We start from the raw sequence: 16,434 nt of genomic DNA, 5'->3' as shown, positions 1-16,434 counted from the left end.
CGAGAGCGCTCGAGTGTGATCGTCAATCTAGCAATGCGAGAGCGCTGAAGTGTGATCGTCAATCAAGCAATGCGAGAGCGCTCGAGTGTGATCGTCAATCTAGCAATGCGAGAGCGCTGAAGTGTGATCGTCAATCTAGCAATGCGAGAGCGCTCGAGTGTGATCGTCAATCAAGCAACGTGAGAGCGCTCGAGTGTGATCGTCAATCAAGCAATGTGAGAGCGCTCGAGTGTGATCGTCAATCTAGCAATGCGAGAGCGCTCGAGTGTGATCGTCAATCTAGCAATGTGAGAGCGCTCGAGTGTGATCGTCAATCAAGCAATGCGAGAGCGCTCGAGTGTGATCGTCAATCAAGCAATGCGAGAGCGCTCGAGTGTGATCGTCAATCTAGCAATGTGAGAGCGCTCGAGTGTGATCGTCAATCAAGCAATGCGAGAGCGCTCGAGTGTGATCGTCAATCAAGCAATGCGAGAGCGCTCGAGTGTGATCGTCAATCTAGCAATGTGAGAGCGCTCGAGTGTGATCGTCAATCTAGCAATGCGAGAGCTCTCGAGTGTGATCGTCAATCTAGCAATGCGAGAGCGCTGAAGTGTGATCGTCAATCTAGCAATGCGAGAGCGCTCGAGTGTGATCGTCAATCTAGCAATGCGAGAGCTCTCGAGTGTGATCGTCAATCTAGCAATGCGAGAGCGCTCGAGTGTGATCGTCAATCTAGCAATGCGAGAGCGCTCGAGTGTGATCGTCAATCTAGCAATGTGAGAGCGCTCGAGTGTGATCGTCAATCAAGCAATGCGAGAGCGCTCGAGTGTGATCGTCAATCTAGCAATGCGAGAGCGCTCGAGTGTGATCGTCAATCTAGCAATGCGAGAGCGCTCGAGTGTGATCGTCAATCTAGCAATGCGAGAGCGCTCGAGTGTGATCGTCAATCTAGCAATGCGAGAGCGCTCGAGTGTGATCGTCAATCAAGCAATGCGAGAGCGCTCGAGTGTGATCGTCAATCTAGCAATGCGAGAGCGCTCGAGTGTGATCGTCAATCTAGCAATGCGAGAGCGCTCGAGTGTGATCGTCAATCTAGCAATGTGAGAGCGCTCGAGTGTGATCGTCAATCAAGCAATGCGAGAGCGCTCGAGTGTGATCGTCAATCTAGCAATGCGAGAGCGCTCGAGTGTGATCGTCAATCTAGCAATGCGAGAGCGCTCGAGTGTGATCGTCAATCTAGCAATGCGAGAGCGCTCGAGTGTGATCGTCAATCTAGCAATGCGAGAGCGCTCGAGTGTGATCGTCAATCAAGCAATGCGAGAGCGCTCGAGTGTGATCGTCAATCTAGCAATGCGAGAGCGCTCGAGTGTGATCGTCAATCTAGCAATGCGAGAGCGCTCGAGTGTGATCGTCAATCAAGCAATGCGAGAGCGCTCGAGTGTGATCGTCAATCTAGCAATGCGAGAGCGCCACTCAGAGGTGGGAACCCAAGAAGCCGACACCCCCCACCACCCCACCACGTGTGAGGGGTCACGCTCGGTTCGCCGTGCCCTGCGCCCACGGGATGAGGAGGCTCGTGCTGAGGCTGAGTGGGAGGGGGCCACCCCCCCTCTCCTTCGTCTCACCCGCCCGACTCGGCCCCCCACTCGCCTCCTACTCGCTCGGCCTCCTCCCCGCTTCGCTCGCGAGGCGCGAGTTCAGTTCGAGTGCGCAGCGTGGCGCGGCGTGCTGGCTGGTGCGTGCCGACTGGGCCTGGGGGACAACTGCGCTACCCCCCCCCCCCCATTAAGTCCATATCCCACCCCTGTGCCCCCCCCCAATGTCCCCCTTCCTCTTGACCCCCTCGTCTTGACCCCCCTGCCCCCCTCTCCCCTCGTGCCCAGCTCCATGGGTACTGCATGTCTCTCTGTCCGCCTTCTGTAGAGACTGGCTGTGGGCAACCCCGGCCCCCCCCCTTCATCTCGTGCCCCCCCCCCCTTATCCCCCCTTTACCCCCCCTTTAACTCCCCCCCCCTTACCTTCCCCTTTACCCCCCCTTACCCCCCCCCCCCTTTATCCCCCCCTCATATCCCCCCTCCTTATCCCCCCCCGTTTATCCCCCCCGTTTATCCCCCCCGTTTATCCCCCCCGTTTATCCCCCCCGTTTATCCCCCCCTTTACCCCCCCCCTTTACCCCCCCCTTTACCCTCCCCCTTAATCCCCCCCCCCTTAATCCCCCCCCCTTAATCCCCCCCCCCTTAATCCCCCCCCCCTTAATCCCCCCCCCCTTAATCCCCCCCCCCCTTAATCCCCCCCCCCTTAATCCCCCCCCCCTTAATCCCCCCCCCCTTAATCCCCCCCCCCTAATCCCCCCCCCCTTTATCCCCCCCCTTTATCCCCCCCCCCCCTTTATCCCCCCCCCCTTTATCCCCCCCCCCCTTTATCCCCCCCCGTTATCCCCCCCCCCTTTATCCCCCCATACACCCCCCCCTACACCCCCCCTTTATCCCCCCCCCCCTCTCTCCGCCCCCCCCACCGCCCCCTCGTGCAGGTGCTGGGCCTGGGCAACCCCGGCATGGCGGGTACCCGGCACAGCGTGGGGGCCGTGGCCGTGCGGCGCCTGGCGGAGCGGCTGGGCGCGGGGTCCGCGTGGCGAGGGGACCGCGCGGTGGCGGGGACCCTGGCCGAGGTGGGGCCCCCCGCGTGGCCCGGGGGGCCCCGCCTCGTGCTGCTCGCCTCCAGCCACCCCATGAACGTCAACGGGCTCAGCGCCGCCCTCGCCGGTGCGGAGTGGGGGGGGGTGTGGAGTGGGGGGTGGGGTTTAGTGTGAGGTGAGGTGTGGAGTGGGGGGTGGGGTGAGGTGTGGAGTGGGGTGGTGGGGGGGTGGGGGGTGTGGAGTGGGGTAGTGTGGGTGAGGTGTGGAGTGGGGGGGGTAGTGTGGGGTGGGGTGTGGAGTGGGGTAGTGTGGGGTAGTGTGTAGAGTGGGGGGGGGGATGTGTGGGGTGAGGTGTGGGGGGGTGGGGGGGGTAGTGTGGGGTGAGGTGTGGAGTGGGGTAGTGTGGGGTAGTGTGGAGTGGGGGGGGGTGTGTGGGGTGAGGTGTGGGGGTGGGGGTGTGGAGGGGGTGTGGGGTAGTGTGGGGTGTGGAGTGGGGTAGTATGGAGTGGGGGGGGATGTGTGGGGTGGGGTAGTGTGGGGTGAGGTGTGAAGTGGGGGTGTACCCAGATGAGTACTTGGTGCGGTGTCGTAAACGTCGCCACTGGGGAGACAAAGGCGGCCGGGCGTGGTGCTGGCCACCCACCCTGCCACATGCCGTGCCAGCCCTTCAAAGGTGCTGCTTCACGATAACAACTTGCCCCAAATGTCTATTGAGGCTATACCGGAGTGGGGGGGGGGGGGTCTTTGTCTTTGTGCACAGCCAAGAAGTTCTCGGTGCCCGCCCAGGAGGTCGTCCTCCTGCACGACGATGTGGACAAGCCCCTGGGTCACGTGGCTCTCAAGCACGGGGGCAGTGCCCGGTGAGTCCACCCCAGCTGTGTGGCCACGTGCCGCGCTGTCCACCCCGCCGCGCTGTCCACCTCATCGGCGCGCTGTCCACCTCATCGGTGCGCTGTCCACCCCATCGGTGCGCTGTCCACCCCATCGGCGTGCTCCCCTTGTTGTTGGTGCAGGAGCAGGAGGCTCGTGCAGGCTCACCACGTGTGTGCGTCTGCACCTTGTCTCGAACGGAGAGCGGTGGCGCTGTGGTTAGCGCGCTACGCCGCGAGCCAGGCAACCTGAGTTCAACACCGGTGACGAGTATCTGAACCAGACCTGGGCCTCCCTTAAGCTCGACTGAGTACCTGATGTAAATAAACATCAGCACTGGGGAGACAAAGGCGGCCGGGCATGGCGTGCCATGTTGGCCTTCATATCTGCTCACAGAAATGCCCCAAAAGTGTTTTAAAGGCTCCATGGGGAATCTTTGTATTTGTGTCTAGGGGACACAATGGAGTCAAGTCCTGCATTCACTGCCTGCGGTCTGATGTGAGTACCTCCCCTCCAGACACCTCGACTGTGACACTGCGCTGGGTGATGCGGGTGTGGTGCATGGGCAAGTGTGATTTTGGTGTGTTGATGTGGATGGTGTGTGTGTGAGAGATGTCAGTGTGTTGATGTGGATGGTGTGTTGATGTGGATGGTGTGTGTGTGAGATATCAGTGTCGTGAGAATTATTTTATTATTTTATTACTTCCCTTCTACGTGACTTTACCGAAAGAACCAAGAAGAAGATATCAGTGTGTTGATGTGGATGGTGTGTGTGTGAGATGTCAGTGTGTTGATGTGGATGGTGTGTGTGTGTGTGATGTCAGTGTGTTGATGTGGATGGTGTGTGTGTGTGATGTAAGTGTGTTGATGTGGATGGTGTGTGTGTGTGTGTGAGATGTTAGTGTGTTGATGTGGATGGTGTGTGTGTGTGTGATGTCAGTGTGTTGATGTGGATGGTGTGTGTGTGTGTGAGATGTCAGTGTGTTGATGTGGATGGTGTGTGTGTGTGTGATGTCAGTGTGTTGATGTGGATGGTGTGTGTGTGTGTGATGTAAGTGTGTTGATGTGGGTGGTGTGTGTGTGTGATGTGTGTTGATGTGGATGGTGTGTGTGTGAGATGTTAGTGTGTTGATGGTGTGTGTGTGTGAGATGCCAGTGTGTTGATGTGGATGGTGTGTGTGTGTGTGAGATGTCAGTGTGTTGATGTGGATGGTGTGTGTGAGATGTCAGTGTGTTGATGTGGATGGTGTGTGTGAGATGTCAGTGTGTTGATGTGGATGGTGTCTGTGTGTGTGAGATGTCAGTGTGTTGATGTGGATGGTGTCTGTGTGTGTGAGATGTCAGTGTGTTGATGTGGATGGTGTGTGAGATATCAGTGTGATGTGGATGGTGTGTGTGTGTGTGTGAGATGTCAGTGTGTTGATGGTGTGTGTGTGTGAGATGCCAGTGTGTTGATGTGGATGGTGTGTGTGGGGCAAGCTTGAGTGATGCAGGTATTGGGATACGGGTGTTGACAGTCTCATTCTCAACCTGCCCATACTCCCTCATTCACCCCGTGTTGTTGTTGTTGTTGCTGCATCTCTCCTGTGCCGCACACCCAGGCCATGGTCCGCTTGCGGATCGGCGTTGGCCGTGGTGACGTGGCGCGGGGCTCGGCGGCGCTGGTGGCCCACGTGCTGGCGCCGTTCTCAGCCGAGGAAGAGCCGCAGATCCAGCGAGCGCTGGAGCGTGGCATCGACCTCTTGCTGGCGCACATGGGTTACACGGGGGGTCACACGGGGGGTCACATGGGCGAGGAGGCGCCCAGATGACCCCCACTGTTCCTTCCTCACTCACCCTTCACTACCATGGGTGGAGCGACGGCGCAACAGTTAGCACACTCCACTACCTACCTGGCGATCCGAGTTCGATTCCTGGCCACGGTGAACATTCAATCCGGTCCAGGCCCTCCCCAGGGTTGCCTCAGCCTTAAATGAGTAACTGCTGCTGTGTAAACATTGGTTGTGTTGCTGGCCACACCACCCTCTTGTGTTGTGCCGGCCTTCATAGCTGCTCACTAACTGCACTTACCCTAACTGCCCCGTGTCGGCTACATGAGGGATCTTTGCGTGGCTTGTTTACCATGCGGACATCGCTCGTGTTTGTCTGGAATCTATGAAGTAATAAAAGAGTTATGGAAGAGGTGGTATGGGATGCAGTCCTGACGTAAACACGCGGGACAGGGACACCAGCGCACACTGGGAGGAACGTCACATAGCAACGCTTTATTGGAAGATGCGGTATAAAACAGGAATGATGTTCACGGTCGCACGCGATATGAAATGTACAGCAGCTTTCGCAAAACACGAAACATGTCATGCGCAAAACATGAAACATGTCATGCGCAAAAACGTCAACACACCAAATGCAACCAACACGTCACATGCAACGTCAACGCAACGTTGCACTCATCAACAATTGCACCACCATAGCACCCACCACCATTGCTGGCCACATCACTCGTGCTCCAACCAACCGGGCGCTAATCTCCACCGAGGCATCCTGCTCCATGGGTCTCTGGTGTTAACCCCTTTCACGTGGATTTCTTCACAATGGGCCCTGCCACTGAACCATTCCAGTGTTAAATTTCGATTTAAAGCTTTCGTGACTGCAGTGATTCATCTTCTTGGTTCTTTCGGTAAAGTCACATAGAAGGGAAATAATAAAAATAAAACAATAAAATAAATCTCACGACGTTTCGGCTACAACGCAAGCAGCCGTCCTCACCTGAGAACGGCTGCTTGCGTTGTGACTTTACCGAAAGAACCAAGAAGAAGACATTCCAGTGTTAACCCATTCATCATTGGCCCATCCACCGTGAAAATAAAAATTCTGCCGTGGGCCCCCGCTCCTCATGCCCTGGCCTTCATGCCCTGGCCTTCATGCCCTGGCCTTCATGCCCTGGCCTTCAGGCCCTGGCCCTCAGGCACTGGCCCTCATGCACTGGCCCTCAGGCACTGGCCCTCAGGCACTGGCCCTCAGGCACTGGCCCTCAGGCACTGGCCCTCATGCACTGGCCCACGCGGACAGCCCCAGCGCCGCCCCCCCGGCACCGTCTCCGCTGAGAAGCTGCCGGTGGCGCACGTCCCACGCCACCTCCTCGCGGTCCGGGTGCCACCGTCGCGCCAGGATCCGCTCCATGTTCAGAGACCACATGGTGTGCAACGGCATCACCTGCTTGTGCACCTGCAGCAGCAGCAACAGCAGCAGAACCATCAGCACGAGCATCTGTGTCGATATCAGCGTTGGCTATAAACGGTGTGAAAGAAGTTCAATATATATTAGTAGCAGCAGCTCGAGTGGTATCATCATTAGTATTATTCTACCATCAGCATCATTATCTTGAGGGTACGATCTGCTTGTGCACCTTTCGCAAGAGCAGCAGCATCGGCAACAATCGCCATTAGTAGTAGGTTAAGTCAATTTTTTACCACTTAAAAATTATAATTGACTATTTTTTGTACGGCCGATTACTCGGGTTCTTTTAAATACGGTGGCTACCACCACCCCCCACTCCTACCGCACCCCCAAGGCAGAACACGGCTGATGGTGACGGAGATGTCACCAAACCCTGCCTGTTACCTTCAGTCCGGCGGCACATACGGAACGATCGAGTCATCAACAACTAAAGTAATGGGACATTCCAGGACTAGTGCGGAGTTCGGGGTTGCGTCAGTCACCGTGAGCGCTTGCTGCAGATCCACGAGGCTGATGGGAGGGAGCGAGGGCACGACCTCCGACCCCGAGCAGGCGAGCAGCAGGGCAGCACGCTCCTCCGCCTCCTCACCCGGGCGGCACAAACTCTCACTGCACCGCACCAGCACCGCCGGAGAGCCACACGTCACTGACGCCGTGCCACAGACCACAAGACTGCACCAACGCCGCACCAACCAGCCATACTGAACCGCACAGCAACCATACCACACCACATCACATTAACCACACAAACAGCACACCGCAGGGGTGAACCATGACAAGACCACACCACATCAACGCTGTAAAAAAAAACTGCGCGAACACCAAACCACGAGGCTATCCGAGAACCAGACCAACCAACATCGCACCGACCAGCAAAGCCTCGTGATGGGACCGTACGGTATGGTGAGCGTCGCGTGGTAAGAGTGGTGGCGAGTTTCGTGGTGGGTTTTGTGGTTAGCGGGGGTGAGTGATGTTTAAAATATTGGCTGATGATGTTCGTACCTGTCAGTGTTGTTGCTGCTGCTGCGGTGCGCTACACAGCTGTTGCGTAGGTACGGGTGCAGGGGAGCAGTGGTGCCGTACGCGTACCGAAACCGCCCGTCCTTCACCCGGTGAGGACGCCTACTCACCAGCATCGCCGTCACCACCGCCTTCAGGTGGTTCTACAACCGCCAGCACACAACAACAGCTAAGACAATGCTCTCCCCACTCGCCACAACCGCTTGTAATACAACAGTAACTCATAGTGTTGTTGGTGATGGTGTTTAAGGTGGCGGTGAGGGATAGGAGTGGATGGTGGCAGTGGTGAGAATAAGGATGGTGATGTTGGCGATGCGAGTGATGGTGGCAATTATGTGAGTGGCGGTGATGATGGTTATGTTGGTAGTGATGGTGACGGTGGTAACGGTGATTACAATGATGTCAGATGGGCAGGTGTGGTGGTCGTGGTAGCGCCGTTGGTGGCGGTGGTGGCGGTGACGATGACGGTGGTGGTGCCACTGCCGCTTGCCTGCAGCGCATGTTGCAGACACAGCACCGTCTCCTCGGAGACCGAGTCCAACCCGGCCTCCCAGGCCACCAGCATGGCACGCCCCATCATCTCGCCCAGCGCCGGCAGCAGCAGCGACTGCACGCAGAGCGCAGGGGCGGTGGGGCCGGCACGCTCCCCGTCCACGCCGTCGCCCGTGCCCACAACACCGTCGGGGCCACACACGCGGCTTCCCACCCAGGTGGCGCCGGCCAGCGGATCCTGCTCCTGGAAGCGGTGCTGTGACCACACACACACACACAGATCCCCCATAAAGCTATTGAACAGACTTCTTGGGGCAAGTGCTGTTAGCGAGTAGCACCGATGAAGGCTCGGATGGCACACGAGGGGGAAGGTGGTCAGCACCACGTCCTGCTGATCTTTGAACACCGAACACCGCACCAGGCCCTCATTAAAGTCTGAGTCTGGATGTATGTTGAACTTCTTTCGCACTGTACGTAGCCAACCGTGCTAATCGAAGGTGTGGGGAAAGAAGAAAAGTCAACTTTGGGGAGGCCCGGGACCGGTTCAGATATTCGTCACCAATGTTGGCTGTGAGCGAGAATCGCACACGGGTCGCCGGGTTTGGAGCGCAGTGCGTTAACCACCATGCTACCGCTCTCATACAAAGATCCCCCATATAGCCTGAACAGACTGTTGGGGCAAGTGCTGTTAGCGAGCACCACCTATGAAGGCCGATACGGCACACGAGGGGGTGGGTGGCCAGCATCACGCCCGGTCGCCTTTGTCTCCCCAGTAGACATGTTTTTACACACCGCACCAGGTACTTCTTTCAGTCGGAGTCGATCTAGGGGAGGCCCAGGACCGGTTCAAATAATCATCACCGGTGTTGGCCGTGAGCGGGAATTTAACTCAGGACGCCAGGTTTGTAGCGCAGCGCGCCAACCGCTACACCACCACTCCCATACACAATCATACAGACGCGCACTCACTACACGGCTGTTACTGCCCTCACCTCAAACTTTCCCCGCAGCGAGGGCAGCTTCTTCTTGCGGCTTGGCTTCCCAGGCCGGCCCGGACCCTCCTTGAGGCCTGGGGGTAGCAGCAGCAGCAGCAGCATGGGTCTCAACACAAAACTTCACACACACACGCACACACGGGGGCAGCAGGAGACTCGACACAGAAATCGAGGGGCAAACGGGAATCAATACACGGGGAGCAGCAAAAACTTTGAATGGCAGCACTCACCGGAAGCCGTCACCATGATCTGACACTTGGTGATAATGGCGAGAAGGAAGTCATTGTGGAGGTGAACTGTAAACACACATCAACACCGGTCATGACTAGCACGAACATCACGAATATTACTCTTAGGTTTTTTCGGTAAAGTCACGTAGGTAAAAAATTGAAATAAAAATTAATAAAAGTAAAATAAAATAAAAAATCACGACGTTTAGGAGGCAACACAAGCTTCCGTCTTCAGGTGGAACCGTCACAGCCACGACAGCTGTATCAAGTAATGAGAGATTGGTAGCTCCTGCAAACTCTCATTTGCTTGATACAGCTGTCGTGGCTGTGACGGTTCCACCTGAAGACGGAAGCTTGTGTTGCCTCCGAAACGTCGTGATTTTTTATTTTATTTTTATTAATTTTTATTTCAATTTTTTACCTACGTGACTTTACCGAAAAAACCTAAGAATATGAATCCTTGCAGTCACGAAAGCTTCAAATCAAGAATCACGAATATTACTCAACATCAGAGGCTGCACTCAGCATCAACCCAGAATCACTCCGCATCAGCCCCATCGCTCCCACCCCCACGCTCACCCATGTCTTGGGTGAGGAGTCTCCGCGCCTCCGAGTCAAACTCCTCTTTGCTGATCTTGTGCTTGAACCACAGCTTCATGTTTGCCCAGTACCTGCAACATGCACACGCAGATCCCAGTCAGCACTCACAGTTACACGCGTATACTTCTCACGGCCGCGACAGATCGCACGACACGGGAGACAAATATACGGGGAGAGGTGAGCCCTGGTCCCCCTCAATGAGACCCCGACTCCATCTCCCCACGGCTGAGAGCTGTCGAGAAACAGCTGCCCCCTCCCCCCCGTTCGTCTCGGGTATTCCCACTGCTGCCCTCTGCAGTGCTTCTCGCTGCCCTCGCTATCTCAGTCCCCCCTCTACTACAACCACTGCTCTATGCTCTCTCTCTGCCCTGTCCACCTACACAAGCTGCTGACCACGCAGCTGCCTCGCGCTCGCAGGTTCCCACTGCTGCCCTCACTGACATTTCCTCTGCAGTACCCTGCTGCCCTCAGTGTCTCATGTTCCTCTCACTCATCCTCCAGCCCACGAGTCTCTCACTGAGTGAGACTCTACCCCCCCCACCCCCCCCACTACCCCCCCACTACCCCCCCCCACACCTCCCCCCCACACCTCCCCCCCCACACCTCCCCCCACCACACCCCCCCCCACCACACCTCCCCCCCACCACGCCTCCCCCTCCACCACGCCTCCCCCCACACACCTCCCCCCACACCTCCCCCCACACCTCCCCCACACACCTCCCCCCACACACCTCCCCCCACACCTCCCCCCCCCCACGAGTCTCTCACTGCTTGAGACTCTCTCCGAGCGCTTCCGCGAGGTTCTTCTTGGCCGCCTCGAGCTCTCCACCACCAGACGCCGCCATCGCGCTGCAGTGCCAGGCAGCGCAGTGCAGGAGACGCGACGTCACATCCGGGATGCGGCGACCAATCAGAAGCGACTCTCGCCCCCGCGCTTAACGGTTATGTCGTAAAGTAACAACACCGTACGTCGTAAAGTAACAACACCGTGCGTCGTAAAGTAACAACACCGTATGTCGTAAAGTAACAACACCGTACGTCGTAAAGTAACAACACCGTACGTCGTAAAGTAACAACACCGTGCGTCGTAAAGTAACAACACCGTATGTCGTAAAGTAACAACACCGTGCGTCGTAAAGTAACAACACCATGTGTCGTAAAGTAACAACACCGTATGTCGTAAAGTAACCACGGACTGTCGTAAAGCGAGGCAGAGGGAGAAATTTCGCTAAATGTAACGTTAAGAAATTAGTTCTCGCCTATTGTCGCTGCTGCGTTGGTAGTGGGGCACAACCAGCAACACAACACGTTCCCCGTGCCAATAATAACGCTGTTGTGGCCTTAGAAGCAAACGTATATAGTAAACAACGTTTCAAGCGATGACCCTTGTGCATACGCACATAACTGGAGGCCAGAGACAGGGTTAACCCAGGCAGTGTAGTTGACCAACGCGATGTAACATGTTACAGGAAGAAGTAACATGTTACATGAAGGCTTTTTTAAGTAGCCATTTACGGTAGTCGATTGTAAACTGTCGTAAATCTCAAGTGTCGTAAATCACAGACCGCTGCCGTAAAGCGTTGTTACCGTACATCGTTGATGCCGTAAATCGTGTCACCTGTCGCAAATCACAACAACTCGTCCAGAGAAGGGTGTCGTAAAGAGAAGCCTCCGCCGCCGATGTTGTTGTCACGTGATCGGGACGAGACCAAGTGCGCGCCGCGGGAGGGGGGGGGAAGCACGCGACGCTCGAGGGGGTGGGGGGTCACCCGCGAGTGGACGAGTCCAAGGGACGGCGTCTCCCCCCCCCCACCAACACACACGTGGCCCCAACCACCCCACGCGTGCCTCCCATCACCCAGACGGCGCGCGCAGCCCCGCAAAATGTTCACTGTCGTGGAGGTTAAATTTCGATTTAAAGCTTTCGTGACTGCAGGGATTCATCTTCTTGGTTCTTTCGGTAAAGTCACGTAGAAGGGAAATAATAAAATAATAAACATAATAAACGTGATAATTATTTTAGTATGTTTTATTTTTATTATTTCATTATTTCCCTTCTACGTGACTTTACCGAAAGAACCAAGAAGATGTCGTAGAGGTTCTTTTGGGGTTAGATCGCGTAAATATATAAACCCGCCACCTACCCGACACAGACAATTGATAAGGTTTGTCACGTTAAACAGAACGTGCCAGTTGGTCACTAGTACAGCACTTAGCAGTGTGTTGGAGAGCCAAGCCACAACATTTACAATCTTGAGTACGACGTTTCGCCAGTAATTACAACTAGCTTCATCAGGCGACAGCCTGGTTGGCTGCCGCCTGATGAAGCTAGTTGTGTGCTGTACTAGTAACGAATTGCCACGTTCTGTTTACATGACAAACCTTACAAATTGGCTGTGTCGGGTGGTGGCGGGTTTAACGACACATTAATTTACGCGATCTAACCCAAAAACCTATATTATGGATGATATTGGTCGCGAAAGCCTACGTGTTAAACATGTTTACTGCCTCGCTTGGTGTGCAGGAGGTCGTGGGTTCCACGCCCACCCTGGTCTCGGATTTTCAGATGTGTCACGTGGTTTTCGTCTTAAAAGCGACCTGTGTACCAAATGTCAGCTTTCTAACTTGCCGGGCAGCACCCTAGAGGTTTTAGAGGCACACCAATTACAGTCTGTATTTATATACAGAAGTTGTGATGGGTTTGTTTGTGCATTTGCACCACTGCCAACGCAGTTTCGTTAACTTCTTGACATGTTGGCGCAAGGGTGCACCCTCTGTATAATGTTTTGGTCATTTGTAATTGTGCTATAATCAGAACATAATCGGCGCGAGCCTTCTTGTGCTACGAGGAATTTATATACATTTATTCGTGTTCGTGCAATGTGTTCTACTCCGAGTTGGTTTTTGTTCCGCTTTCTATTTGCTTCACTGTTTTACTTTACACGTTTTTTTTAATTGGTGACGCTTTTGCAAATGCAACTCATGCTGCTCTCTTGGGTTACCACCTGGTTATAATAACCTTAAATCTGACCGCATCTCATGACGAAGTACATCAAAACCAGGACCACGTTCATACACAACTCTCACCTTCACCACGGACAGCAAACCACACAGACAGCACCCCCGGACATCTCTATACTATGAATCCGCTCACTCCTCCACCTGTCTGTCCACTGGTGCTCACCCTCTCCACTCATCTCTCCACTTGTCAAACTCTCCACTCCTCCACTCATCTGACCACCAGTAAGACCCTCCGCTCAATCCACTTCGTTTGTCCACTGGTGGTCACCCTCTCCACTCATCTCTCCACTTGTCAAATCCTCCACTCATCTGACCGCCGGTGAGACCCTCCGCTCACTCCGCTCGATCTCTCCACGTCACCCATCTCTCCAAGCTCACCGCTGGCAGCGGACCGCATACTCCGACAGACGTCCGCCACTCGCTTCCAGATGACATGAAAACTTTTATTTGTGCGCCGCGAATTCGCGGCGCGAATACTGACTGACTGCGTCTGTACAAACATAGAAACCGGCGGGCACTGGAAGAAAGGGGGACCACAGGAAGAGCGGGGGGGGGGGGGGGGGCACGGAGACACCGCGGTTGACACGACACGACACCACGTCCACGATCACCACCACGTATTGCACCACGGGAGCGGCAGAGGCTCCTCCACAGTCATAACCGCGATAATAATATTAATATTCACAACAACAATAACGACAACGATAAGTACATCAGCAGCATCATCAACAACAACGACGACGACGACGTTTGTAACAAACGCGACCCCTGGGCTCGGTAATCGCCCCGGGTTCAATCACCGCGACTCCTCCGTCCTTGGGTAGAGGTCACAGGGCCGGGGCAGTAGGTCACGGTAGGGTCAGGGCCGGCATCGTGGGGTAAGGACAACGTTATGGGGTCTAGGAAAGGTCACGGTGCGAGGACAGGGAGGGGTCACGGGGTCTTGAGTAGAAGTCATCGGGTCTGAGAAGAGTTACGGCAGAGTAAGCGCCCCTCGTCACGTGACATTACGTGAAAAGCACAGGGGGGTCAGGCCACCATCAAGGGCACCAGGCCAGGGTCACTTCGGAAACGCGAGTAACACTGCTCTCTGCGGAGTGGTGGGGGAGGTCAGAGGTCACAAGAGACATGACCCCCCCCCCTCTTCCCCCCAAAGCACAGCAACGTCTCGCCGGGTCAGACTCTGGGTCCTCATTCCCAGCGAGGCCACGTCACAGCCTGGCACACGCGGTCCAGCTTTATGTAGCCTGGCACGCGTAACCTGGTCCAAACAGCCCAGTCTACACAGCCCAATACGGATTATCGATAGTCCGGTCCACACATAGCCCAGTAAACGTAGTCCAGTCGATGCAATCCGGTCCAAATAGCCCAGTATACGTATATCCCACGCTGAACTGCATCACTGTCTTAGCCTGGTGCAAAGCAGCCTGGCGCAACGCTGCCAAGAATCCCAGCTATCACAAAGCGGCGTCACCGCCACGCTCCTGCGGGACCCTAGCTCCTGCAGGCTGAGCTCACCCGGTGAGTGCAGCTGCATCTGCAGCAGTGAGCGGCGGCGAGTTCTGGGGTGCTGATGGAGGGTAGGAAGAGCTCATTTTGCAGAGAACAGTCCCCCCCACCTATGAAAATTGATTGGAACTGGTGGCTCCTTATCATTGGCCAAGGGCGAAATTATTTGTGTCCCGTTCGCTGGCCTCGGTTCTCCGTGGGAGCGGTTCGAATGGGGCAATTCGAGGGTGGAATGCGCGTCTTGGTGGGGCGGATCAACCGGGTTCCCCGTGTGTCGATTCTGTGTGAATCGAGTCGATGCGACGTGCCAAAACAAACCACGAGCAGATTGCTCGAATTACCCACGACTGAGTTGGCGTTTCTAAAAATGGAGAGCCCAAAGAGGTTTTTTTTCGAAAGCTTTTCATTTTACGTGGGGCATTGGCCCCCAATGCCACATAGAGACCGGCCGCCACTGCACTGCTGCAGGTGCAAGTTCACCAGCTGAATCACCAGCTGCAACTTCACCAGCTGTATCACCAGCTGCAAGTTGACCAGCTGTATCACCAGCTGCAAGTTGACCAGCTGTATCACCAGCTGCAAGTTGACCAATGCTGAATCACCAGCTGCAACTTCACCAGCCGTATCACCAGCTGCAAGTTCACCAGCTGTATCACCAGCTGCAACTCCAGCTGTTTGGCTCGCCGAATCACCACCACCGGCAGCAGCAGCAGCAGCGGCAGCAGGAGTGGCAGGGAGCGAGTGCCGCGTCGCCACCCCCATGCGCTGGGAGCGTGGCGCCGCTCTGTAAACTCCGCGCCTTGCCGATCGCGACTGCGCCGGCCCAAAAGGCGACTCTCTCACGGCCAAAAGGCTTTCTCCATTGGCACGCGCAAGCCGATGGTGGTGGCACACACAAAGAAGAAGAACCCCCGTATAGCCTTTAACAGACTGTTGGGGCAAGTGCTGTTAGCGAGCACTTATGAAGGCCGGAACGGTACACGAGGGGGTGGGTGGCCAGCACCACGCCCGACCGCCTTTGTCTCCCTAGCGGCAATGTTTACACACCGCACCAGGTACTCATTTGAGGCTGAGTCGACCTAGGGGAGGCCCGGGACCGGTTCAGATAATCGTCACTGGTGTTGGCCGTGAATGGGAATCGAACTCGTGTCGCCGGGTTCATAGCGCAGCGCGCTAACCGCTGCACTATCGCTCCCCACACACACACACGCACTCACACACATGCAGGCGCACACACGCGCACACACACGCGCACACACACGCGTGTGCCACCTACAGCAACACGGCGCCAGCGGTGCGACCGGTGCGATGCACAACATTTCGCTACACGTGATGGGGGCTTGTTCAGGAGCTTAAGCGAAACGCCGGATATCTTCCGGAAGAAATCTCTAGCCCAGCATGTTTCGTGTTTATTTACCCAGCAAGGCATCGCTGAGTCTCAACACTCTCTTTCAAGATGGTCCTGCCAAGTTTTTAGAGTCGGGGGGCGATGCTGCTGCTCTGTGATCCAAATTGGGGCTCTGCATTGGAGAGGAGATGCTATCTCCCGCGCCTGCTACGCAGGAGGCCGTGGGTTCGATCTCAGACCCTCGCGATATTTGGAGTCCACGTGTTCTCTCTCTCCCCGTGCTGGTCACGTGGATTGTTCTCCGGGTTCCTCCGGTTTTGCACCCCTCCACCTTTAGAATCAACACGCGCTTAGATGATTTGGCTGATGCTATAATTCCCACGTGTGGCCAGGTCGCCTCTGAAAGAGCTCATATGTCAATGGGCTTTACCTGGTAAATAACATTGTTTAGTTTATGAATAGCGGTGTCATTTTTCAAATATGGACCACGTGAACCGT

General features: G+C 55.7%; 2 protein-coding genes across 2 annotated transcripts; one reads left to right on the top strand and one right to left on the bottom strand.

The window, feature by feature from the left end:
• The first annotated feature begins 1,478 nt into the window (after positions 1 to 1,478).
• LOC133354662 (peptidyl-tRNA hydrolase-like) lies at positions 1,479 to 5,669 on the top strand. Its single transcript, XM_061571695.1, has 5 exons — positions 1,479 to 1,714; positions 2,510 to 2,741; positions 3,375 to 3,474; positions 3,937 to 3,982; positions 5,086 to 5,669. Exons 1-5 carry the CDS (start codon positions 1,544 to 1,546, stop codon positions 5,293 to 5,295), a joined length of 759 nt encoding a protein of 252 aa, XP_061427679.1. The 5' UTR covers positions 1,479 to 1,543; the 3' UTR covers positions 5,296 to 5,669.
• A 59-nt stretch (positions 5,670 to 5,728) lies between these two features.
• Positions 5,729 to 10,982, bottom strand: LOC133354655 (transcriptional adapter 1-like). The gene is made up of 8 exons (XM_061571687.1): positions 10,827 to 10,982; positions 10,038 to 10,129; positions 9,459 to 9,524; positions 9,226 to 9,302; positions 8,232 to 8,489; positions 7,724 to 7,884; positions 7,204 to 7,330; positions 5,729 to 6,709 (listed from the first exon to the last, which is right to left on the bottom strand). The coding sequence occupies exons 1-8, from the start codon at positions 10,901 to 10,903 to the stop codon at positions 6,530 to 6,532; spliced, it is 1,038 nt and encodes a 345-aa protein (XP_061427671.1). The 5' UTR covers positions 10,904 to 10,982; the 3' UTR covers positions 5,729 to 6,529.
• Positions 10,983 to 16,434: the final 5,452 nt, after the last annotated feature.

This window comes from Lethenteron reissneri, chromosome 48 (genome assembly GCF_015708825.2).
Source record: "Lethenteron reissneri isolate LAM-NWPU_2019-01 chromosome 48, ASM1570882v1, whole genome shotgun sequence".
NCBI classification, from domain to species: Eukaryota; Metazoa; Chordata; class Hyperoartia; order Petromyzontiformes; family Petromyzontidae; genus Lethenteron; species Lethenteron reissneri.
This window is presented reverse-complemented; position numbering and strand designations above follow the sequence as displayed.

What these genes read in the sequence shown, in the direction of transcription:
- LOC133354662 (XM_061571695.1), top strand. Translation starts at nt 1,544, where the DNA reads ATGAGGAGGCTCGTGCTGAGGCTGAGTGGGAGGGGGCCACCCCCCCTC. An exon ending in AAGCACGGGGGCAGTGCCCG is followed by an intron (nt 3,475 to 3,936) that starts GTGAGTCCACCC and finishes ATTTGTGTCTAG; the next exon opens with GGGACACAATGGAGTCAAGT. An exon ending in TTCACTGCCTGCGGTCTGAT is followed by an intron (nt 3,983 to 5,085) that starts GTGAGTACCTCC and finishes CCGCACACCCAG; the next exon opens with GCCATGGTCCGCTTGCGGAT.
- LOC133354655 (XM_061571687.1), bottom strand. Translation starts at nt 10,903, where the DNA reads ATGGCGGCGTCTGGTGGTGGAGAGCTCGAGGCGGCCAAGAAGAACCTC. An exon ending in ACTCCTCACCCAAGACATGG is followed by an intron (nt 9,525 to 10,037) that starts GTGAGCGTGGGG and finishes GTGTGTTTACAG; the next exon opens with TTCACCTCCACAATGACTTC. An exon ending in GTCTGCAACATGCGCTGCAG is followed by an intron (nt 7,885 to 8,231) that starts GCAAGCGGCAGT and finishes TGGCGGTTGTAG; the next exon opens with AACCACCTGAAGGCGGTGGT.